The sequence below is a fragment of the Lampris incognitus genome, chromosome 14 (assembly GCF_029633865.1).
Source record: "Lampris incognitus isolate fLamInc1 chromosome 14, fLamInc1.hap2, whole genome shotgun sequence".
Lineage (NCBI taxonomy): Eukaryota > Metazoa > Chordata > Actinopteri > Lampriformes > Lampridae > Lampris > Lampris incognitus.
In genome coordinates this window covers 18,888,240-18,907,560 of record NC_079224.1, presented here as the reverse complement: position 1 = coordinate 18,907,560, position 19,321 = coordinate 18,888,240, and the positions used below count along the sequence as shown (strand labels likewise).

Genomic DNA, 19,321 nt, shown 5'->3' with positions numbered 1-19,321 from the left:
CTCTCTCTCTCTCTCTCTCTCTCTCTCTCTCTCTCTCTCTCTCTCTTTTTAAACAAGAATAGAACATTTTAGAGCTATATAATTAGCCACTGTTATGTATTTTATATATTAAAGGTTAGCTCTGTAAACATTCAAATGCAGTCCTGTAAATTTAGGTAGCTGTTACTATATAAGAGCAGTAGTAGGAGAAAAAAAAAGACGATACTGTTTGTGCTGAACAAGAGGGTAGAATTCGTGGTGTCAAGGGGCTGATAACTTATCTTTAACTAACTCGTTAGGCTTCCAGAAACTTCTCTTACCTGCGTTTTAACTTACTACAAATAGGTAACTTTAATAAAGGGAAACGTTCTTTCCTTCTGTTTTTTCCCCTTCGATGTCAGTGCAGGTCACTTTCACACATCTACAATTAATATCAGATAACAGAGGAAAAAGTAGACATTTCATCACAGTAACGGGGCCTTGTCAGATTGGCCAGTAAGAGGGTATGGTGGATTTCCTGGATTGAACATGACAACACCCCCTTCATTAGTCACTCAGCTGTTTGCTGGGGACTGTTTTTTGCGTGAGTGGATCCACGAAAATGGATTCCTCAGCTTTGTGAGGACGCTATCTATAAATAACCTTTGACTTACAGACCGACTGACGGTCAGAGACAGCTGCAGTACCCAGCCTGCCACGGAGACCATCCACAGTAACATATGAAGCACTGTGAATACAGGCAGTTCTGCCCTGTCGTGGGAGCATTTGGGCGTCCTTCCTCTAAGCCTCTCCCTCCCAGAGACCCCAACCAGGTTAAGGAGACAGAATAAAATGGCTGCCTTGACCATAGACCCAGTGGAGCAGCCACGGATGTACCAACAGACCCTGCTTCAGGATGGACTCTGTGACCTCTTGGAGAATGAGAAGTTTGTGGACTGCGTCCTCAAAATCCAAGACAAGGAGTTTCCCTGCCACCGGTTAGTGCTAGCTGCAAGCAGCCCCTTTTTCAAAGCAATGTTTCTGTCTGACTTGGAGGAAAGCAAGAAACGTGAGATTGTCCTCAAAGATGTCCAGCCAAGTGTTATGGGGATGATCCTGCGTTACTTGTACACCTCAGACATTAACTTGACAGAGCAGAATGTCCAGGATATTTTCATGGTTGCCAACATGTACCAGATCCCCTCCATCTTCTCAGTATGTGTGTCATACCTCCAAGAAAAGCTGGTGCTGGGAAACTGCTTGGCTATCTTCAGGCTGGGGTTGCTGTTGGACTGCCCAAGGCTTGCGCTGGCTGCACGGGAGTTCATTTGTGAACGCTACCAGGTTATTGTCAGGGACCAGGACTTCCTCCAGCTTGGCCCAGGTGAGTTGGCCTCCATCATCACCTCAGATGCCCTCAACGTGGAGCGGGAAGAGGTGGTATTTGAGTCCGTGATGGATTGGGTTGGGCACGACAAGGAAGATCGGCTCAAGAACCTGCTGGACCTGTTGTGCTGTGTTCGTTTCCGGCTGATACCCTTGGATTATTTCTCCGAGAAAGTGGAGAAACACCTGTACATTAAGAACAACCAAGAGATCAAGACGGAGCTGGAGCTTGTAAAAAACGCCTACAGAGGTCAGCTGCCGAAGCCCAGCAAACTCAAAGGGGCAGAGGGTGGAGAAGGAAGTGAGGATGATGATGATGATGAGGAAGGGCTTCTTCCAGGTATCCTCAACAATAACCTTCGGTTTGGAATGTTTGAGACGGACCTGATACTGTTGATAAGTGACACGGGAACTGTGGCCTATGACCCAGTACGAAATGAATGCTTTGTGGCCTCAGACTCAACAGAAATTCCTAAGAACCACTGCAGTTTGGTCACCAAGCAGAACCAGGTGTTTGTTGCTGGAGGTTTGCTCTATAATGAAGAGAACAAAGATGAGCCCTTCAGTTCTTACTTCCTGCAGGTACTAAAACTGGCCCCACCATAATATTTGGACCCATAACCTATTAATTTTATCATAACCCAAAAATCTATGACCCTAATCATAACTCCATAATCTATAAATGTTTTATTATAACCCCATAATCTATGAATTTTATCATAACCCCATAATCTATTAACCTTATCATACCTTTGTAATCAAGACCAAACTAGTCCATACCAAGTCTTTGGGGTGGCAAGTCCAAGTTTATTGAGTCTGAGTAAAGTCCAAGACAAAAAGGTGGCAAGTCCAACTCAAGATCAATAGGACCGAAACTTATGTAAAGACTGACACCAACACAGTGTAAATCCAGTTAAACACTATGACAGTAACTGTCGTCATTTGTAATTTGTGATATTGGGCTATATGAATAAAATGGACTTGATTTGTAGTAGACTTCCATCATAGTTAGTCCAAGTTTAACTACACTGTAATATTTATTTAGGCTTTTCATCCCCTCTGTTCAGGAAGAAATGTTCAAGATTCAAATTTTCCAATGTTTCAGAAACATGAATTGATAATAATAAAGACAAATTAGATTAGATTGCACTTTATTTATCTCCTCATGGAAAGAATGACATTCATTTCAAAAATCAGAAAAAGCAAATTAAAGTCTTGTGCTCAACCGAGTCAAGCACAAGTAATTTCAGCCTGTGAAGAAGTCCAAGACCTTCAATGTGTGGACTTGAGGTCAACTCCATGCTGGAGTACTACAAGCCCACCTCATCATACATAACCCATTATCAATTAGACTTATCATGACCCTATCATAACACAACTAGTCAAAGAGGCTGTGTCACAAGATGTGCTAAATACTATGTTTACCTTGTATTGTGTTTACAGCATGTTTGTTTCATCATCTCATCACTCACTTGTGTATCCTTCTTTTCTTCGATGCCAGTTTGACCCAGTAAGTTCAGAGTGGCTGGGGATGCCTTCATTACCAAACCCTCGTTGTCTGTTCGGGCTGGCCGAAGTGGAGAACTCCATCTTCGTTGTTGGTGGCAAGGAGCTGAAGGATGGAGAGCATGTTTTAGACTCTGTCATGATCTATGACAGACAGTATGTACAGATGGCAAATTTTTGCTATTAAACAACAATTTCTGAATCTCTGGAAACCTATTTTATTGGTAACTAACCAAGAGTTTTCACACTAAATTTTTGTCTTGTTTTTGAGAAATTGGTACTCATTAACTCTTGAATATTCCATCCCAAGTTTTTTTCTTTTAATCGTTCCCAGAAAACTAGAATAAACTGATACTATTAAATCATAATACACATATATCTGCTAAGTCACAGAGTCAAAGATTTATGAATAAAGCCATTACTCATGTTGTTATGATCTTTCACAGGTCATTCAAGTGGGGTGAGTCAGACCCGCTACCTTATGCAGTGTATGGCCATGGGGCCGTGTCACACAACGGCATTGTTTACGTCATTGGAGGAAAGTCAGAAAGCAAGTATGTAGCTCTTAGTTTACTTATAGCATAAGATCTCACAGATGAATAACTCAAGAGTTGATTTTCAAAATATGTGTCCAATGTTTTTGAAAAATAAATGATTCGCTGTAGTTCTGAATTGATGATCCGTGAAACATAAACAGTCTATCATCTGGTCGAGAAAGAGCTCAAGTAACAAGATTTACTTCCATCTTGTGCTGCCAAATATTAGAGAGAGGTGTTACAGAATCTATTTCCCATTGGGGTTAATGCGTTTCTAAACACAAGCTCAGTGAATGTGCATTGATCATGAGAAAGACACAAATATCATGTATCATCCTCCATCTTCCATCTTGCTTCATGGTTCCAGAAAGTGCATGAGGAGGGTGTGTGCCTACGACCCCAACAAATTTGAGTGGAAGGACATGGCTCCCCTGAAGACGGCCCGCTCCCTGTTTGGTATCACCGTCCACAAAGACCAGATCTATGTGGTGACTGGGGTCACAGACACAGGCCTCACAGGCACTGTGGAGGTCTATGACATTGCTACAAACAAGTGAGACTCTTTAGCACAATCTGTTTTAAGTTTATCGCACGGCTGCAAAGTGCAGAATTGTCTTTAATCTTAAGATAACCGATCATGAGGGCGTCCAGGTGGTGTGGCGTTCTAGTCCGTTGCCTACCAACACGGGGATCGTCGGTTCAAATCCCCGTGTTGGGGATCGTTGGTTCGAACCTCCGGCTTAATCGGGCGTCCCTACAGACACAATTGGCCGTGTCTGCGGGTGGAAAGCCAGATGTGGGTATGTATCCTGGTTGTTGCACTAGCTCCTCCTCTGGTCAGTCGGGGTGCCTGTTCGGGGGACGGGGAGGAATAGTGTGATCCTCCCATGCGCTACGTCCCCCTGGTGAAACTCCTCACTGTTGGGTGAAAAGAAGCGGCTCGCGACTCCACATGTATCAGAGGAGGCATGTGGTAGTCTGCAGCCCTCCCCGGATTAGCAGAGGGGGTGGAGCAGGGATGGCTTGGAAGAGAGGGGGTAATTGGCCAAGTACAACTGGGGAGAAAATGGGGGGAAAAAAAGATGGGCAATCAGCTCTGAAAAAATAAAATAAAATAAATAAATGGACTGCATTTATTATTTATATAGCGCTTTTCTATTCTACTGACCACTCACAGAGCTTTACAATGCATGCCTCATTCATTCAATAACAGCGAGTGAAGCAAGCGTTCACTTGTGCACGCTCATGTCGTGATGCCATGTGTCATACATTCAGGTTTAAGCTGGTTACTTGTTTAAGGCCCTCTTCTTGATTCTTTGTGTGTGCACATGCACATGTGTGCATTGTCATGTTCCAGGTGGTCTGAGTTTACGGAGTTCCCACAGGAGCGCAGCTCCCTTAGTCTGATCTCGCTGGGAGGATATCTATACGCAGTGGGAGGCTTCACCATGATGCCCAGCGAGACCAGCGAGGAGCTCGCCCCAACAGAGATGAACGACATCTGGAGGTGAGACACACAGTCGGAAATCATGAATGACGTGTTTGTTGTGTCTTTGCATGTTTGTGTTTGCTTACATGCTCTCTGTTTGTGTTTCATATTTTACTTTCATTTCATGCTTATTTTGGCGAGGGCTTTGAGAATCCTGGGAGTTTTACTGATATTCTGTTCCACACAAAAGCACCTCCCTGAAACAGAAGTTCTCATTTGTAAATTTCAAGTTATTTTTATTTTCACTGTGGAAAGTAGAGAACTGCAAACATCATTGGTTCTCAAATCCTGAGAAAGCAAAGCAAAGACTAACCTGATGTAGTCAGTGATTTCCTGAGCCACTATCTTGCCGAGGATCCGAGTTTAAATTATATTGGTTCAAATGGGGGCAGCACGGTGGCGCAGTGGTTAGTGTGGACGCCTCCCAGCAAGAAGGTCCTGGGTTTGAGCCCCGGGGTAGTCCAACCTTGGGGATTCATCCTGGGTCGTCCTTTGTGTGGACTTTGCATGTTCTCCCCATGACTGCGTGGGTTTCCTCCGGGTGCTGCGGTTTCCTCCCACAGTCCAAAGACATGTAGGTCAGGTGAATTGGCAGTATTAAATTGTCCATACGAGTGTGTGTGTGTGTGTGTGTGTGTGTGTGTGTGTGTGTGTGTGTGTGTGTGTGTGTGTGTGTGTGTGTGTGTGTGTGTGTGTGTGTGTGTGAGAGAGCGAGCCTTGTGACGTCCTGGTGGCCTGTCCAGGGTGTCTCCTCGCCTACCGCCCAATGACTGCTGGGATAGGCTCCAGCATCCCCATGACCCTGAGACTGAGAGCAGGATAAGCGGTAAAGACAATGGATGGATGGATGGTTCAAATGGGTGTAGAACCCAATCGGCAAGACCCACTGAGCCAATCAAAATCCACCTTCCATATATCATCCATTGAGGGAATGCCAGAAAAGGCTGCCAGAGGGCAAAAATGTTTGGCCTTTGTGCCCTCTGAGGATGGTGTTTGTCGCCGTGTTCCTCCTAATAACTCTACCTTTTCTTCTCCTAGATACGATGAGTCAGATAAGTGCTGGAATGGGATTTTGAGAGAGATTCAGTATGCGGAGGGAGCAACGATTCTTCCTGTGCATCTCAATACGCTGCGTTTCACCAAGCTGTAGCCACACGCGCCGCTAACGCCACTTAGCTAGTAGCGTGGCACTGATTAAATGCTGACTGCAGAGTAGGAGTTTCACAGGCCCAAACAAGCTACATGAAGGGTACGTTTTAATTTGTCTCCATAGACAGAGATACTCTCAATTCAGAATCTATCATTATGTTGAAAATTTCACAGCAGGGGGAGACAAATCCTTTGGTCACTCCTGATGCAGGGAAGCAATGGAGTAAGTTGTTGATGAAGATAACATGAGAAAAAAGTATTGAGTACTATTTGTACATCTTTTTTTTGTTACATTATTTCATATGTTTTCTTTATTACTTGTTTGCTGTAAATGTTGTGGAAATAAAAGCAATGACCTATTGCATTGTGTTGAAGTCTCAGTGGTCCGACATGGGGAGGCAGACTCACTATCTCATCTGTGCACTGAATAAGTAGAAAACCAAACAGTAGATCAGTCTGCAATAACATGGTTTTATTAATTCAGTGTTCTGTCCAATTATGCTCTTCCCACTGATTCCATATACTGTACAGTAGGATACACATTATTTACATAACGTTTACAGGGCAAAAAAAATAAAAGACATGTATATCAAAAGACGACACCAAGCGTTACGCAACTACCACGAAGAAGGAAAAACACATCACACTGTAAACATTCATTTCCAGTTGACACCTGAGACCTTAAAGTCGTCATGAAAAACAATGCATACAAAACAATAACCCTGTTTTTCAGCCATATATACAGTTTCACTCCGAATACAACAACTATGTGACATTTAGTCTGAGGTACTTTCACTTTGTCCCACTCATGACCTGTACAAGACAGCAATAAAGTAAACATTTCTCCAACGTGGAACTTTACATTGTTGCTGTTAGCAAAGCTCAAAATATAGCTTCTTCTGAGGAGGAGGAGGAGATGGCTCAAATATGTCAACTCTGAACACACGTAGACCCACAGTAACAACCATAGTGCATTTTTGGACTTAGCTTGATGGATTATATCACAGGATATAGTACAGTTACATATGTACACAGTTTGGGAATTTGTGCCTTGGAGAAGAGGAGAGAGGAGAGGAGAGGAGAGGAGAGAAGAGAAGAGAAGAGAAGAGAAGAGAAGAGAAGAGAAGAGAAGAGAAGAGAAGAGAAGAGAAGAGAAGAGAAGAGAAGAGAAGAGAAGAGAAGAGAAGAGAAGAGAAGAGAAGAGAAGAGAAGAGAAATCTGTGCAATCAAATGGAAGCTGATCACTAATACCTCATCATAAGCCACTGGAATTTTGAGCAGAAATAGTAAGTTGTGGATCAGTAATTGAATACATCTGGCCCGTTAGCCGAGGAGACACTTAAAATGAGTGACTGCTGACTGGACTATGCACTCAGACACAACTAAAAGCCTCGGGAATTTGATAAATATATTTCAAAAGTGGGAGCTTTTGTCCCTCCTTTGGAATGTTATCTGGTAGTAATTCAGCTGAATGTATGCTCCCACACGAAATTCACCATGGCAATAATTGAGCAAATTACATTGAGTGTACTGGTTCGATTGCAGAGTCTACCTCATTGACTTATTAGTGCAGATGTCTGTTACTGTGGCCCTTTGATGGGACTTGTGACCATCTGGATCATTGGTCCCTTGGATATTAGCGACATATTGTCGGCCATCGGGTTAAGTGCTTTGAACTTTCTCATTTAACAACAACCTTGTAATAAACATATTGTATTTAATAGGATGCCACTTCCTGGAGGCTCTATCCATCTACTCCCTTGCATGAGATGGAAAATGTTGACCAAGAGTCGCGTTTCCTTTCCAACAGCTTTCTGTGGTGGTTTAAAACTTTAAGGACCGAGCGAATTTTATCCTGTAGATTCGTTTGCATCATCTGGCTAAGCCAGAAAGTGTTTGCTGACTAGTTATTGAAACAAAGAGTTACGATTCAATGCAAATGGAAGCAGTGAGAATAGAACAGAAACATACATTAGGCTTTCCAGAGAGAGAGATGATGAATCTAGCCTGCATGAGTCGAGCATTTCAGGGGGATTTCAGATGGCGGTGAAGCGTTCTTGACAAGCAGATGCCCGGCGTGTAGTGGGACTACATTTGGTCAACATGGTGATTTGGGTGCTGAAGTTGTTGCCGTTGCTACCTGTGGAGGGCTGGTGGTACTTAGTGTCGGCGCCCAGGAACCTCTGTAACATCCACCTGCGCCACTTACGTTTAATCTCCGCTTGCACCTGCAAGACAGATAGAGGAGCGGCATTAAGAAGAGAGCGAGAGGCAGAAGAAAGACAAACAGGAAGAAGTGGGGGAAGTGGGAGAGAAGCGTATGAGCATACTAGTTTCAAGTGTGTAGATAGGAAACAAAGAGACAGGGACATAAAAGTTTACAAAATTGTATGGTGTTGTATTTGAACCAATCAATAGAGTCTTACCTCCCCGTTCAGAAAACAGTACAAGACTGCCACGACAAAACCCTGAGGGAGAGAGAGCGATAGAGAGAGATTAGTGTGGTCCCAATTGAGCATGTCTGGGAAAAAAATTACTGGCACAACATCACATCTGGAGAAACGTTTAGAATATTTTTGTCTATCTGAAAACTGTTTTTGGACTGAGACATGAAATTCATCAATTGGATAGCTCTGGGAGCTTTTCCCATGGAATCAGAGTGAGGAAATCTGAGCTGAAACAGTTATAAATGAAAAAAAAAGCTTTTCTATATCTAGTGTTCTGCGCTTCAATTTGTCTCTCTGCATTAATATTTAATTTCATGCTTATAAATGAGTTGCATCACATTTTAGCAAATGTATCATCACAACACTCGATGATGTAGCATCACAACACTCGATGAGCTAAAGCCACATCGAACATGTCTTAATGCAAAATTAGATACAAGACCGTTGATTCTTGGCAATACATCCCGTATTAACTACTGTAATTCTATCCTCTTTGGTCTTCCCCTCAAGTGTCTTCATAAGCTTCAATTGGTCCAGAATTCAGCTGCCTGTATCATTACCAGAACTCCTTCCACAGATCATATCACTCCTGTTCTTCAGCAACTCCATTGGCTCCCTGTTAAATACTGTATTGAATTCAAGATCCTGCTCATCACCTTTAAGGCCCTTAATAACTTAGCTCCTTCATATCTTCCAGAACTCCTTCATATCCACACGCTCTCCCGCACTCTCACATCCTGTTCTGCTCTCCAACTCACTACACAATTGGCCCGCTTGGGGACTAGAGCCTTCAGTCGTTCTGCCCACCACCTATGGAACGCTCTCCCACAAGAAATTCACAACAGTGACTCTCTTTCAACCTTCAAATTCCATCTCAAAATGCACCTTTTCAAACTGGCATATTCAGTCGGATCCACTCTTCACTGAATTCTGTGCAGATGATGATTTTATACTTATCTGTTGTATTAACTTTTTATTGTCTACCCTGCTTTGTTTTGATTTGACACTGTCTGATACAGTGCTGCTTGTTTTTATTGTGTTCTGTAAGGTGTCCTTGAGTGCTCTGAAAGGGGCCCACAAATAAAATGTATTAATATTATTATTATCATTATTATCATTATTATTCATCGGGGATTCAGGTATGGTATACTGTACTGTATGCCGACAGCAATACCAGCATGCACCCTGGCTCTGCTAAATGACGGAAGCTAAGTAGGTATGGGCTTGGCTAGTACTTGGATGGGAGACCTCCTGGGAAAATAAGTTGCTGCCAGAAGTGGTATTGGTGGGCCAGTAGGGGGCAGTCTTCTTTCTGGTCCTAATATAAATATTAACTCCCAATGTCCCAGCACAGTGACGGGGACACTGCTGTAGGAGATGCCGTCTTTGGATGAGACATTAAACTGAGGTCCTGACTCACTGTGGTCATTAAAAATCCCATGGCACTTATCACAAAGAGTAGGGGGTTCCCCGGTGTCCTGGCAAAATTCCCAACCTGGCTCTCTCCATTTGGCCACCTAATCATCCCCCCATGTAATTGGCTCAATGATTCCTCCTTCTCCACCTCAAGCTGATGCATGGTGAGCGTTCTGGCGCAAAATGGCTGCCGTGCATCACCCAGGTGGGAGCTACTCATTGGTGGTGGTTGAGGTGAGTTACCCTCTTCAATGTGAAGTGCTTTGGGCCTCTAGAAAAGCACTATATAAATGCAATGATTATTATTATTATTATTACTATTACTGTTATTATTATAATGTTTGTGTCTGACATTCAGAGATCCCCACAGTGAAACCGTATGCTCAGGGGCTGCATATGACCATGCATACGCAGCTTACTGGAGGGCACATTACCTGAAATGACCCTAGAATCAGATCAAAGACCAATCTCACTTGTAGGTTGATGTGATCTGGGATAAAGGCAAAAATGATATAGTTTATCCCAAAGAGGGGTATCAACAGTAGCATTGACTTTGCCAGTCTCCTGTGTGTACAAACAAAAAACAAACATGGAAAAACAAAGTAAAAAGGTGGCTCATATTCACCTTTTCTTTAACAAATCCACATAGTACACAGAACATGAGTGGAAGCAATCCTCTGTAATGTGTAAAGACACCAACTACATGAAAACAAGTAAAAGGATTTAATTGTTACCCAAAAAGAAATGTACGTGTTACCTTGAGACATGCTATAGTAAGGATTTACACTGGAAACATGGACATATTTAGGTTTAAAACTTACGAGTATTGATTGGACTCCTTCCTCCCTATGTCCGGGCAGTTCATCTTCTGTTGCAGGATCCGGATTATACGAATGAAGAGTAAGAAGTTAACCTGGGAGGGAGAATAACAGACTGGTAAATGTAAACACGCGGTTGTGCCAAAAATGTAAATAACAAGATGACGCTCCCTGTGGCTCACCAGGATGGTGGTTAAAACAGCTGTCTTGATGATCCACCATGGGTTGTCTTCAATCGTGTCCCAGCACCTTTTGTAGCAGACAGGAAAAACAGAGGGAGCTGTGATGATAAAGGAAGGCGAGGGCATAGACCTTCTCAACAAAACAAAAGACAAAAACTATGTGCAAATAGGTCTTTGGGGGGATTAATGGTTCACATGTTCATAATACATGACAGAAAACTTGTCTGAGGGTTTATTTTCTCCAGAATACCCTTGCCTCTTGCATCTTCACAAAGTGGTCCACTGCAGACCTTCACAGAGACCAGCTGTGGATCATCACGTCAATGCTTAACATTTCAGCACTATTTTTTTGTTTTTGAGTCTGATTGCATCTCTTGTTCACAGTACCAATTTGGTGCTGTCATTATCAATGGGGAAGGTCTCAAATTTGGAGGAGGCACTGAAAACCTCACCATCCCCATTCATTATTTCAAGTCAAATTCTCTTTCGGTTTACCTGGGAAGATTTAACAAATTAAGAGTTGTTTTTACTTACCCCGGAGAATCGACGTAAACCTTTGTGATCACCCATGCCATAATAAAGATGGAGGGAGCCCCTGCGATCAGGAGACAAAAGCAAAACCTGATTTGAGTTATTCCAGCCAATGACATGGCTCTTAGTGACAGACAATTAATATCCCCCAACCTGCTCATAGGAAGAAGCCTATTCACTCAGCAAGATTAAAGACGACGGCAAACATTTAGCATGCCTCTGCTGGTATATCCATTTTGATCGATTATCTTATACAGAAATGGTCTAAAGCAGCAATGCATTTCTGGCCTGGTATAGATCCATCCTAACTATCCACAATACCTACATACCTCTGTATATACTGTTAGATTTCCATGTCAAACATTAATTTCATCAATTTTAATGTGTGACTCTAGTTTAAATTCAACTTTATTCTTCTCCGGCCTGCATACGCTGTGAATTTTAGCTTACTTTTTTGTCTATTTTTAGCTATTTTAGCTTAGTTTTTAAGTTGTAACACTGAACTGTAAATACTTTAATTTTGTAATTTTATATATTTTTTTGTTAATTTTTAGATTTTTTTATTTTTAGTCTTAACTTAATCTGTCATGTCCTATTCGTTAGCTTTTTTTAACTGTTGAGCTGATGCCTAAGCATTTCATTGCCAGCTATGCCTGCCATGCTGCGTGGTTGTGCATCGACAAATAAAACAACTTGAACTTGAAGTTGAGCTTGAACTCATCATGTCTTATTGGTGTTTTCCTGGAGCCAAACACAACCATTTCAACTCTTCAGATAACTTTGCTTGTTTCCATGGATAAAATAACAATGGTCACGACACGCATACTGAATCCCCTTTTCAATGACAACTAACACCGGAGTTTTAATGCCCGAAAAGGCCATTTCACAATAAATGTTTATAATGATGGGTATGATATGATATGATGTGTTTTTTTTTTTCTGAATTTTTCCTCCATTTTCTCTCCAATTGTATCCAGTCAATTACCCCACTCTTCCGAGCCGTTCTGGTTGCTGCTCCACCCCTTCTGCTGATCTGGGAAGGGCTGCAGACAACCACATGCCTCCTCTGATACATGTGGAGTCGCCAGCCACTTCTTTTCACCTGACAGTGAGGAGTTTCACCTGGGGGACGTAGCACGTGGGAGGATCACACTATTCTCCCCAGTTCCCCCTCCCCCATGAACAGCCACCCCGACCGACCAGAGGAGGCGTTAATGCAGCGACCAGGACACATACCCACATCTGGGTTCCCACCTGCAGACACAGCCAATTGTGTCTGTAGGGACGCCCAACCAAGCCGGAGGTAACACAGGGATTTGAACCGGCGATCCCCATGTTGGTAGGCAATGGAATAGACCACCACACCACTCGGATGCCCATAACACTGGGGGTTTAACGCCCTAAAAGGCCATTTCAAAATAAGCGTTTATAACAATGAATATGATATGACGTGTTTTATCAAAATCAGACGTCTGTGTAGGTGTGAGACTCTCTCCCATACTGCACACCCAGTAGATGCTGTATCAGCCTTAAGCCTTAAGCAACTAACAAATACTTCCTGGTATTTTTGTTTTATGCGGTTGAAAGCATCCTAGATGTAAATTAGAAAACTTGCAGTCATTAAAAACACCACAGGTTCAAGTTTTAGTCCTTTGATTTCTGGCTCTGGTGTAGCACATTTGAAAAAGTGCGAGGCAACGTTGACATTCCTCTAAGTTCTCTGCATTTACACTAAGACAGGGTCTGGACACTACTGCCTGCTGCTATCAGATAGTGTATTTCTAATGCTGATCGCAGACGCAGTACTTACCTGTTCCAACTTGCACATCATCAAAACAAATCTAGAAATAGTCATTACTTAAAAATTGACTGGTATACGTGGTCAAAGACTTTGTAGCCGTGGGAAAAGGTATTTCAATTATCTCTTGTCTGTGTTCCTTGTCCTCGCTGTCCCTGGAATTGAATGATGTGCGGCTGCCCTTGACAACTTCAGACTGATTTTGTCTCCTTGAAAGTCAGACAGCACTATAACATTGGGAACTTACCCCAACCAATCAGGATGCACCACCAGAAGTACTTCTTCTCAGAGAAGAAGGAGACAGCAAGCAAAGCGTGGAGGTAAATGCCCTCCACCAGAAGCCAAAAGTAACTGGCCATGACCCCATACTGGAAGAAGACCACCACTGCCTTGCACCCCACCTGCATATCAACCAAGAGACGAGACAGGAGATTTGCAGTGCAAGTGAATGGAAAAAAACACACTATTATGAAATATAATGTATTTGAAATGATGCAGATAAAATCTGTGTTCAGCTGTAAAATAATACTGGGAAAATACAATCCAGTGCATGTGAAAAGAAACTAAAACACTAAACACACAAACAAACAAAAAATCCCTGTAATTAGCACTATTGTGTAATGTTTCTTATTTCTTTGATACAATTTGTAAATTTTGGGACCCCATTTCCAACCGAATCAAAGAAAATTCGGCTGTTACTCTTTGAAAGCAGCCGCTACAAAGCAGCTCACAAGTGTTTTGAAATAGGACAACGCTAGTTACTGTTGCAATTACTGTCCTGATGATACTGTTAAGGAATGCGACATGGATTAGCTAACAGCTTACATGGTTACTTACTGTAATCAGAGGCAAGTGCTGAGTACGTAAACAACCTATTGTGACGCTAATCTATTAAAGTTTGATTCAGATTTTGACAATGAAAAACTCATTTAACACCTGAGCTGCACAAACAAAGCCTTGATCACGCTGATTCAAACACACCGACAGCCCAACGAGAGAGAGAGAGAGAGAGAGAGAGAGAGAGAGAGAGAGAGAGAGAGAGAGAGAGAGAGAGAGAGAGAGAAATAAATAAATAAAAGTACTGGTGCATTATGTGTGGACAAGAATTGTGAAAGGGGGAAGGACTGGGGGTGGTAATATGGGTACGACAAGCAAGGTTCTCTTTGGGAGATGGGTTACAGATATAGAAAGTGATTAGAGAGCGATGAAATTAAAAAAAAACACTGATTGCCTGTTTATGAAACTATGAAACTCGGTTCAACTCGCTGTATAACAACTGTTGGAGCTTATCACTCCACAAGTGGATGGACGATGCGTATAGATCTGCAAACCCATTAACCGATTCTGATCAACTGTAATTGTTAAAAAGGGGATGTGAGGGAAAGAGACTGAGTTTCTATCAGAGAGGCTGACTTCCTACAAAGTTCAAACAATTCACCGGGAGATATACAAGAAGTGAAGATGGACACTTATTTAAATTGAGTGAAGATGGGTCCTCTTTTGTAGTTTTATTCACAGATCCTTACATGAGAGCAAATCTATATCATCTAATATAAATCTAATATTATCTACATTAAAAAAATGTTTTCCCCAAGCAGGAATTTAAACCCCCCAACCCTGATAGTATTAAACCCATGCACTAGCCACTGAATTACACAGGGATGGTTGGATGGATGGACAAATGGGGATGGATGGATGGAAAGACTAAATGAATGGCATCACATGAAGCCAGGCACACTGCCACAGTACTAATGTAAGATTGAAATCTTAACATCTCAATTTCTGATATGAGTTTCAGAGGAGTTTATGAAGTAGGTTAACAGTTATGTTGGGACCAGTATGATCTGTTTTCATTCACCAGGACACATTGTAAAGAGGGGCCCTAAACTTCTGCAATCAAGGTAGATGTAGAAAATGCATAGATTCAAGAGCTGCATGGCGCGAGGGAACGCAACTGAATGTAGATTTTTGGTGAGTTAGCCAACAATGTGATATAGCCTTATTAACCATGTTGAAATTTTATCTAGCAAAAAATCCAAGCTTATTATTTTTTGCATGTCTGCTGTTGTGCAGAGGTGACAAAACTACGTGGGGAAAAAAAAACAAAACAGATATCAAAATTTTGCCAAGGTAAGCTTATTTGTTCAGGTCGCATGTTCAGCGACCACAAACTCACAAAAACATCCTGTTCACCAGGCTCACAAGGAACAGAGTCTCAAGAGTTTAAGGACTTGACAAATACAGCTACACCCAGGAGGGCTCCAACGCTCATGTGTTAAGCAAACTTAGAGACAAAGCTTTCAACTCAACACAGCCCAGTTGAGTAAAGGAATAGGTGCGATTTGCCTCCGCTGAGGACTAAAAAAAGGTTGTGTAACAACGTGGACACAGTCAAATGTTGCTTGTACATCAAACAGACGAGTCAACACGGTCGATGACACAAGGAAGATTGAATGAGATGGAAAGAACCCATCGAGGAACTAGATGGCAACATGAAATAACCACTGATGCAAATGAGAGCTCTAATTTATGTTGTACTCACAGAGGAGTGGCAGTTGTCAATCTCCCCAACTTCATAGAGGACTACATCCTTCATAAACACAGCGATGGCTTTCAGTATAAAAGACAAGAACAAATTCATGTGGATGTGGTTCCTTGTACACTGCAACTTTCTGTAGGGGAACACGAATAAACATATATGTTAGACACAAGTGCATTTTAGTCTCTTTTCTTCCTTTCTCTAAGAAGGAATAACAATACTGTCAACCAAAGTATGTTGGTTGGTCCTTGCTCGTCTGGGATACATAGGTCCATCCACTCACTATCCAAGCCGCTTACTGGGTGAAAAGAGGTGCAAAGAAAATAAAAATGCAGAGAGACAGACAGAGAGACAGACAGACAGACAGGCAGACAGACAGAGAGACACACAGGCAGACAGACAGACAGCCAGACAGGCAGGCAGGCAGACAGACAGACAGACAGACAGACAGACAGACAGACAGACAGACAGACAGATGAGACAGAGAGGCAGACAAACAGACAGAGAGAGACAGAGAGACAGGCAGACAGACAGAGAGAGAGAGACAGACAGACAGACAGACAGACAGAGAGATAGAGAGGCAGACAGGCAGACAGACAGACAGACAGACAGACAGAGAGGCTGAGAGGCAGACAGAAAGAGACAGGTAGACAGACAGACAGAGACACACAGACAGACAGGCAGGCAGACAGATAGACAGGCAGGCAGACAGACTGACAGACAGGCAGACAGTGAGACTGGCAGACAGGCAGACAGACAGAGAGACAGACAGACTGACAGACAGGCAGACAGTGAGACCGGCAGACAGGCAGACAGACAGAATGAAAGACAGACAGGTAGACAGACAGACAGAGACAGACAGACAGACAGGCAGACAGACAGAGAGATAGAGAGGCAGACAGGCTGGCAGACAGACAGACAGAGAGGCTGACAGGCAGACAGAAAGAGACAGGCAGACAGACAGACAGAGACACAGACAGACAGACAGACAGGCAGACACAGAGAGACAGGCAGACAGGCAGACAGACAGAGAGACAGACAGACAGACAGACCGGCAGACAGACAGACAGACAGACAGACAGGCAGGCAGGCAGTAAACAAGTGTATTGTCGAAAAAGGTAGTAACTACTGTAGAATGCTGTCTTCGGGATTTTATCCTACAGATGTCGTCCCGGTGATGCTCCGGTTGGGGTAAATTGCACTAGCCCATTACACAAGTCAACGCTGCAGGGTGGGCGTGACATACATGACATACAGCCTCCACCATCTGCCTGAGTGTTGTGTTTGTGAGTGAACATAAACAATCTGGGTTTTTCACATCCTGTGAGTCCACTAAAGGGTCCAACCCTCCCCATAAGTCTAGAAATATTTCACTCTTGGCATTTTATGACCCCTTGGAGTAAACATGTCGCTTGTTGTATACCCAGCTCCACACACAAACCCATAGAGGCACAAACACATTCAGAGGCCGCCGTGTACAGTATGCACCCAAATAAAAACGCACACACACACACACACACACACACACACACACACACACACACACACACGTACACCCGGTTAAATAGTGTGTCCTTTAAAAGCCACTTCAGTAGGAGGCCCACTTAACCTTAGTGTAATGATCAGAGCTGTGTCATGCCCTCATCCTGCTAATGCATGCACACACTCTCTCTGTCCTTTACCCCAGACCTGCAGTTCAACAGAGAACATGCTGTGAACAACAGCAGGCCATTTGCGTGCTGGACTTAATGGCTGCTTGTGCTACCATGAATGCTTTGTTTGAGAAATGTTGCAATAGGAGATAATGTCAAATTTGGACCCGTTTCCCTGCAAAACGCGAGAGTTGGGCAACCGTTTTAACGGGGACATAAAATGGCCATAAAATCCAGGAAGTATGGTGCACAGTGGTCTGACTAAATGAGTTTTGATACTATAAACCGGGGGGAAAGGTGTTTGATATTCTTTGTACAGGGAATCTAAGTAGCGCTCTGATGAAATGTCTTACCTAAAGAGACACAGTATGATGATAGCAATGGTCAGGGAAATGAGGGAGACACTGTGGCCGATGGTGTAACCCACTTTGATTGCAACATAGATCTGTCCCTGAAAGACACATTGAAGATCACACACACTGCATTAAAAACATACTGACTCCAGTTTAAGCTGAATTCAAGGCAAAACATGATATCCAAAGTTATCTATGCCATAGTTGTCTGTGGGAATATTGTTTTAGAAATGTGATGCTCAGGCCCACCTATAGACACTCATGCAAATTAAAACCTGATCATGGTCAACAGGGACATTCTGAGAGGAGGTGTAAAAACGTGTTGCCATACCTACCGCCTCATCATCTGTGGTGCTATTGGGATTGTACCCACAGTCCAGCATGTAGGAAACAGGATTGTTCTTGGACCAGCCATCCCCACTGCAGGTCTTTGACAGGTTACCTTATGAGCAGAGAGATACGAGGCCTATTTCACATCAGTCAACCTACCGGAGGCAGACTCACTTTGTTTGATTGCAACTTTTTTGGGAAGACAAGAAAGTCTATATATTCCAGTAGTGTAAAGAAATAGCCCCTTTTTGTTCTTTTTTGTTTTTTTGTTTTTTTGTTTTGGGGGGGGGGTGAGTCAAAGAACTCGCTACATTTGCTCACATTTAATTATCTCATGCTGAGACGCATGTGTCTCACTGGAATACTCCCCACTAAAAGGAATTGGAAGGCATGACTGGGAGGGGGATCAGTTGGTCCCATTGGCTCAGAGATGCTGAGACTGTTCCCATGTGTATCTGCTTCCATCTGTCTCTTAATTACTTTCTGGTCGGGCAGACAGACCAGGAGACCAGAGCTGAGCAGTAAGATATTTCTATTCCCTACCTTTGGGAGGATAAGCAGAGAGGCCAAGCGCATCACACTGCACATGAAATAGGAATGTGCTCTCACTTGGGCATACATGAATAGAAAGTAGTATAGGGGAACAGAATAGAATAGAACAGAACAGAACAAAACAGAATAGAATAGAATAGAATGGAATGGAATGGAACAAAATAGAATAGAATAGAATAGAACAGACTAGAATGGAATGGAATGGAATAGAACAGAACAGAACAGAATCGGATGGAATCAAACAGAATAGAACAAAATAGAACAGAATATAATAGAACAGACTAGAGCAGAACAGAATATAATAGAATAGACTAGAGCAGAACAGAATAGAAAGGAATCAAACAGAATAGAATAGAATAGAATAGAATAGAACAGAACAGAACAGAACAGAACAGAACAGAACAGAATAGTCAATGCAAGGTGGAATATTGATTTTAGTGTATCCAGTGATACAAGTCAGACATCAATGTGCAACTAATGGTACACCAGTATACACAGTCATGCACAAATTGTCTGGATCAACACACATATACCCATAAATGTCAAAATGGTTTTATAAGTCAGAGATGCATAGATTATACAATATAAACCTGCTGAAGAAATGCAAACGTCGCATCTCAAATGTGAGTCTATATCTCATTGTGCAGTAAGAAGCTGACCGTGTTTAAACTCAGCCACA

The 19,321-nt window shown here is 42.7% G+C and overlaps 2 protein-coding genes across 2 annotated transcripts in view; one reads left to right on the top strand and one right to left on the bottom strand.

The window, feature by feature from the left end:
• Positions 1–743: 743 nt before the first annotated feature.
• LOC130124561 (kelch-like protein 40a) lies at positions 744–6,368 on the top strand. Its single transcript, XM_056293966.1, has 6 exons — positions 744–1,926; positions 2,846–3,006; positions 3,297–3,404; positions 3,754–3,939; positions 4,744–4,893; positions 5,914–6,368. Exons 1-6 carry the CDS (start codon positions 811–813, stop codon positions 6,023–6,025), a joined length of 1,833 nt encoding a protein of 610 aa, XP_056149941.1. The 5' UTR covers positions 744–810; the 3' UTR covers positions 6,026–6,368.
• A 1,305-nt stretch (positions 6,369–7,673) lies between these two features.
• The window catches only part of LOC130124354 (vasoactive intestinal polypeptide receptor-like), a 28,099-nt gene continuing 16,451 nt past the window's right edge, over positions 7,674–19,321 (bottom strand). The window contains exons 4-13 of the mRNA XM_056293810.1: positions 18,096–18,202; positions 17,761–17,858; positions 15,759–15,888; positions 13,464–13,617; positions 11,422–11,482; positions 10,888–10,954; positions 10,709–10,800; positions 10,322–10,451; positions 8,451–8,492; positions 7,674–8,252 (exon numbers count right to left, since the gene is read on the bottom strand). Coding sequence (XP_056149785.1) covers positions 8,061–8,252; positions 8,451–8,492; positions 10,322–10,451; positions 10,709–10,800; positions 10,888–10,954; positions 11,422–11,482; positions 13,464–13,617; positions 15,759–15,888; positions 17,761–17,858; positions 18,096–18,202 — 1,073 coding nt within the window. The 3' untranslated portion in view covers positions 7,674–8,060. The remainder of the gene's footprint in view (positions 8,253–8,450; positions 8,493–10,321; positions 10,452–10,708; positions 10,801–10,887; positions 10,955–11,421; positions 11,483–13,463; positions 13,618–15,758; positions 15,889–17,760; positions 17,859–18,095; positions 18,203–19,321) is intronic.

Excerpts from the sequence above, each read along its gene's own strand:
- LOC130124561 (XM_056293966.1), top strand. The coding sequence starts at position 811 with ATGGCTGCCTTGACCATAGACCCAGTGGAGCAGCCACGGATGTACCAA. Across the intron at positions 3,405-3,753 it reads GGAGGAAAGTCAGAAAGCAA|AAAGTGCATGAGGAGGGTGT; the intron begins GTATGTAGCTCT and ends TCATGGTTCCAG. Across the intron at positions 3,940-4,743 it reads TATGACATTGCTACAAACAA|GTGGTCTGAGTTTACGGAGT; the intron begins GTGAGACTCTTT and ends GTCATGTTCCAG.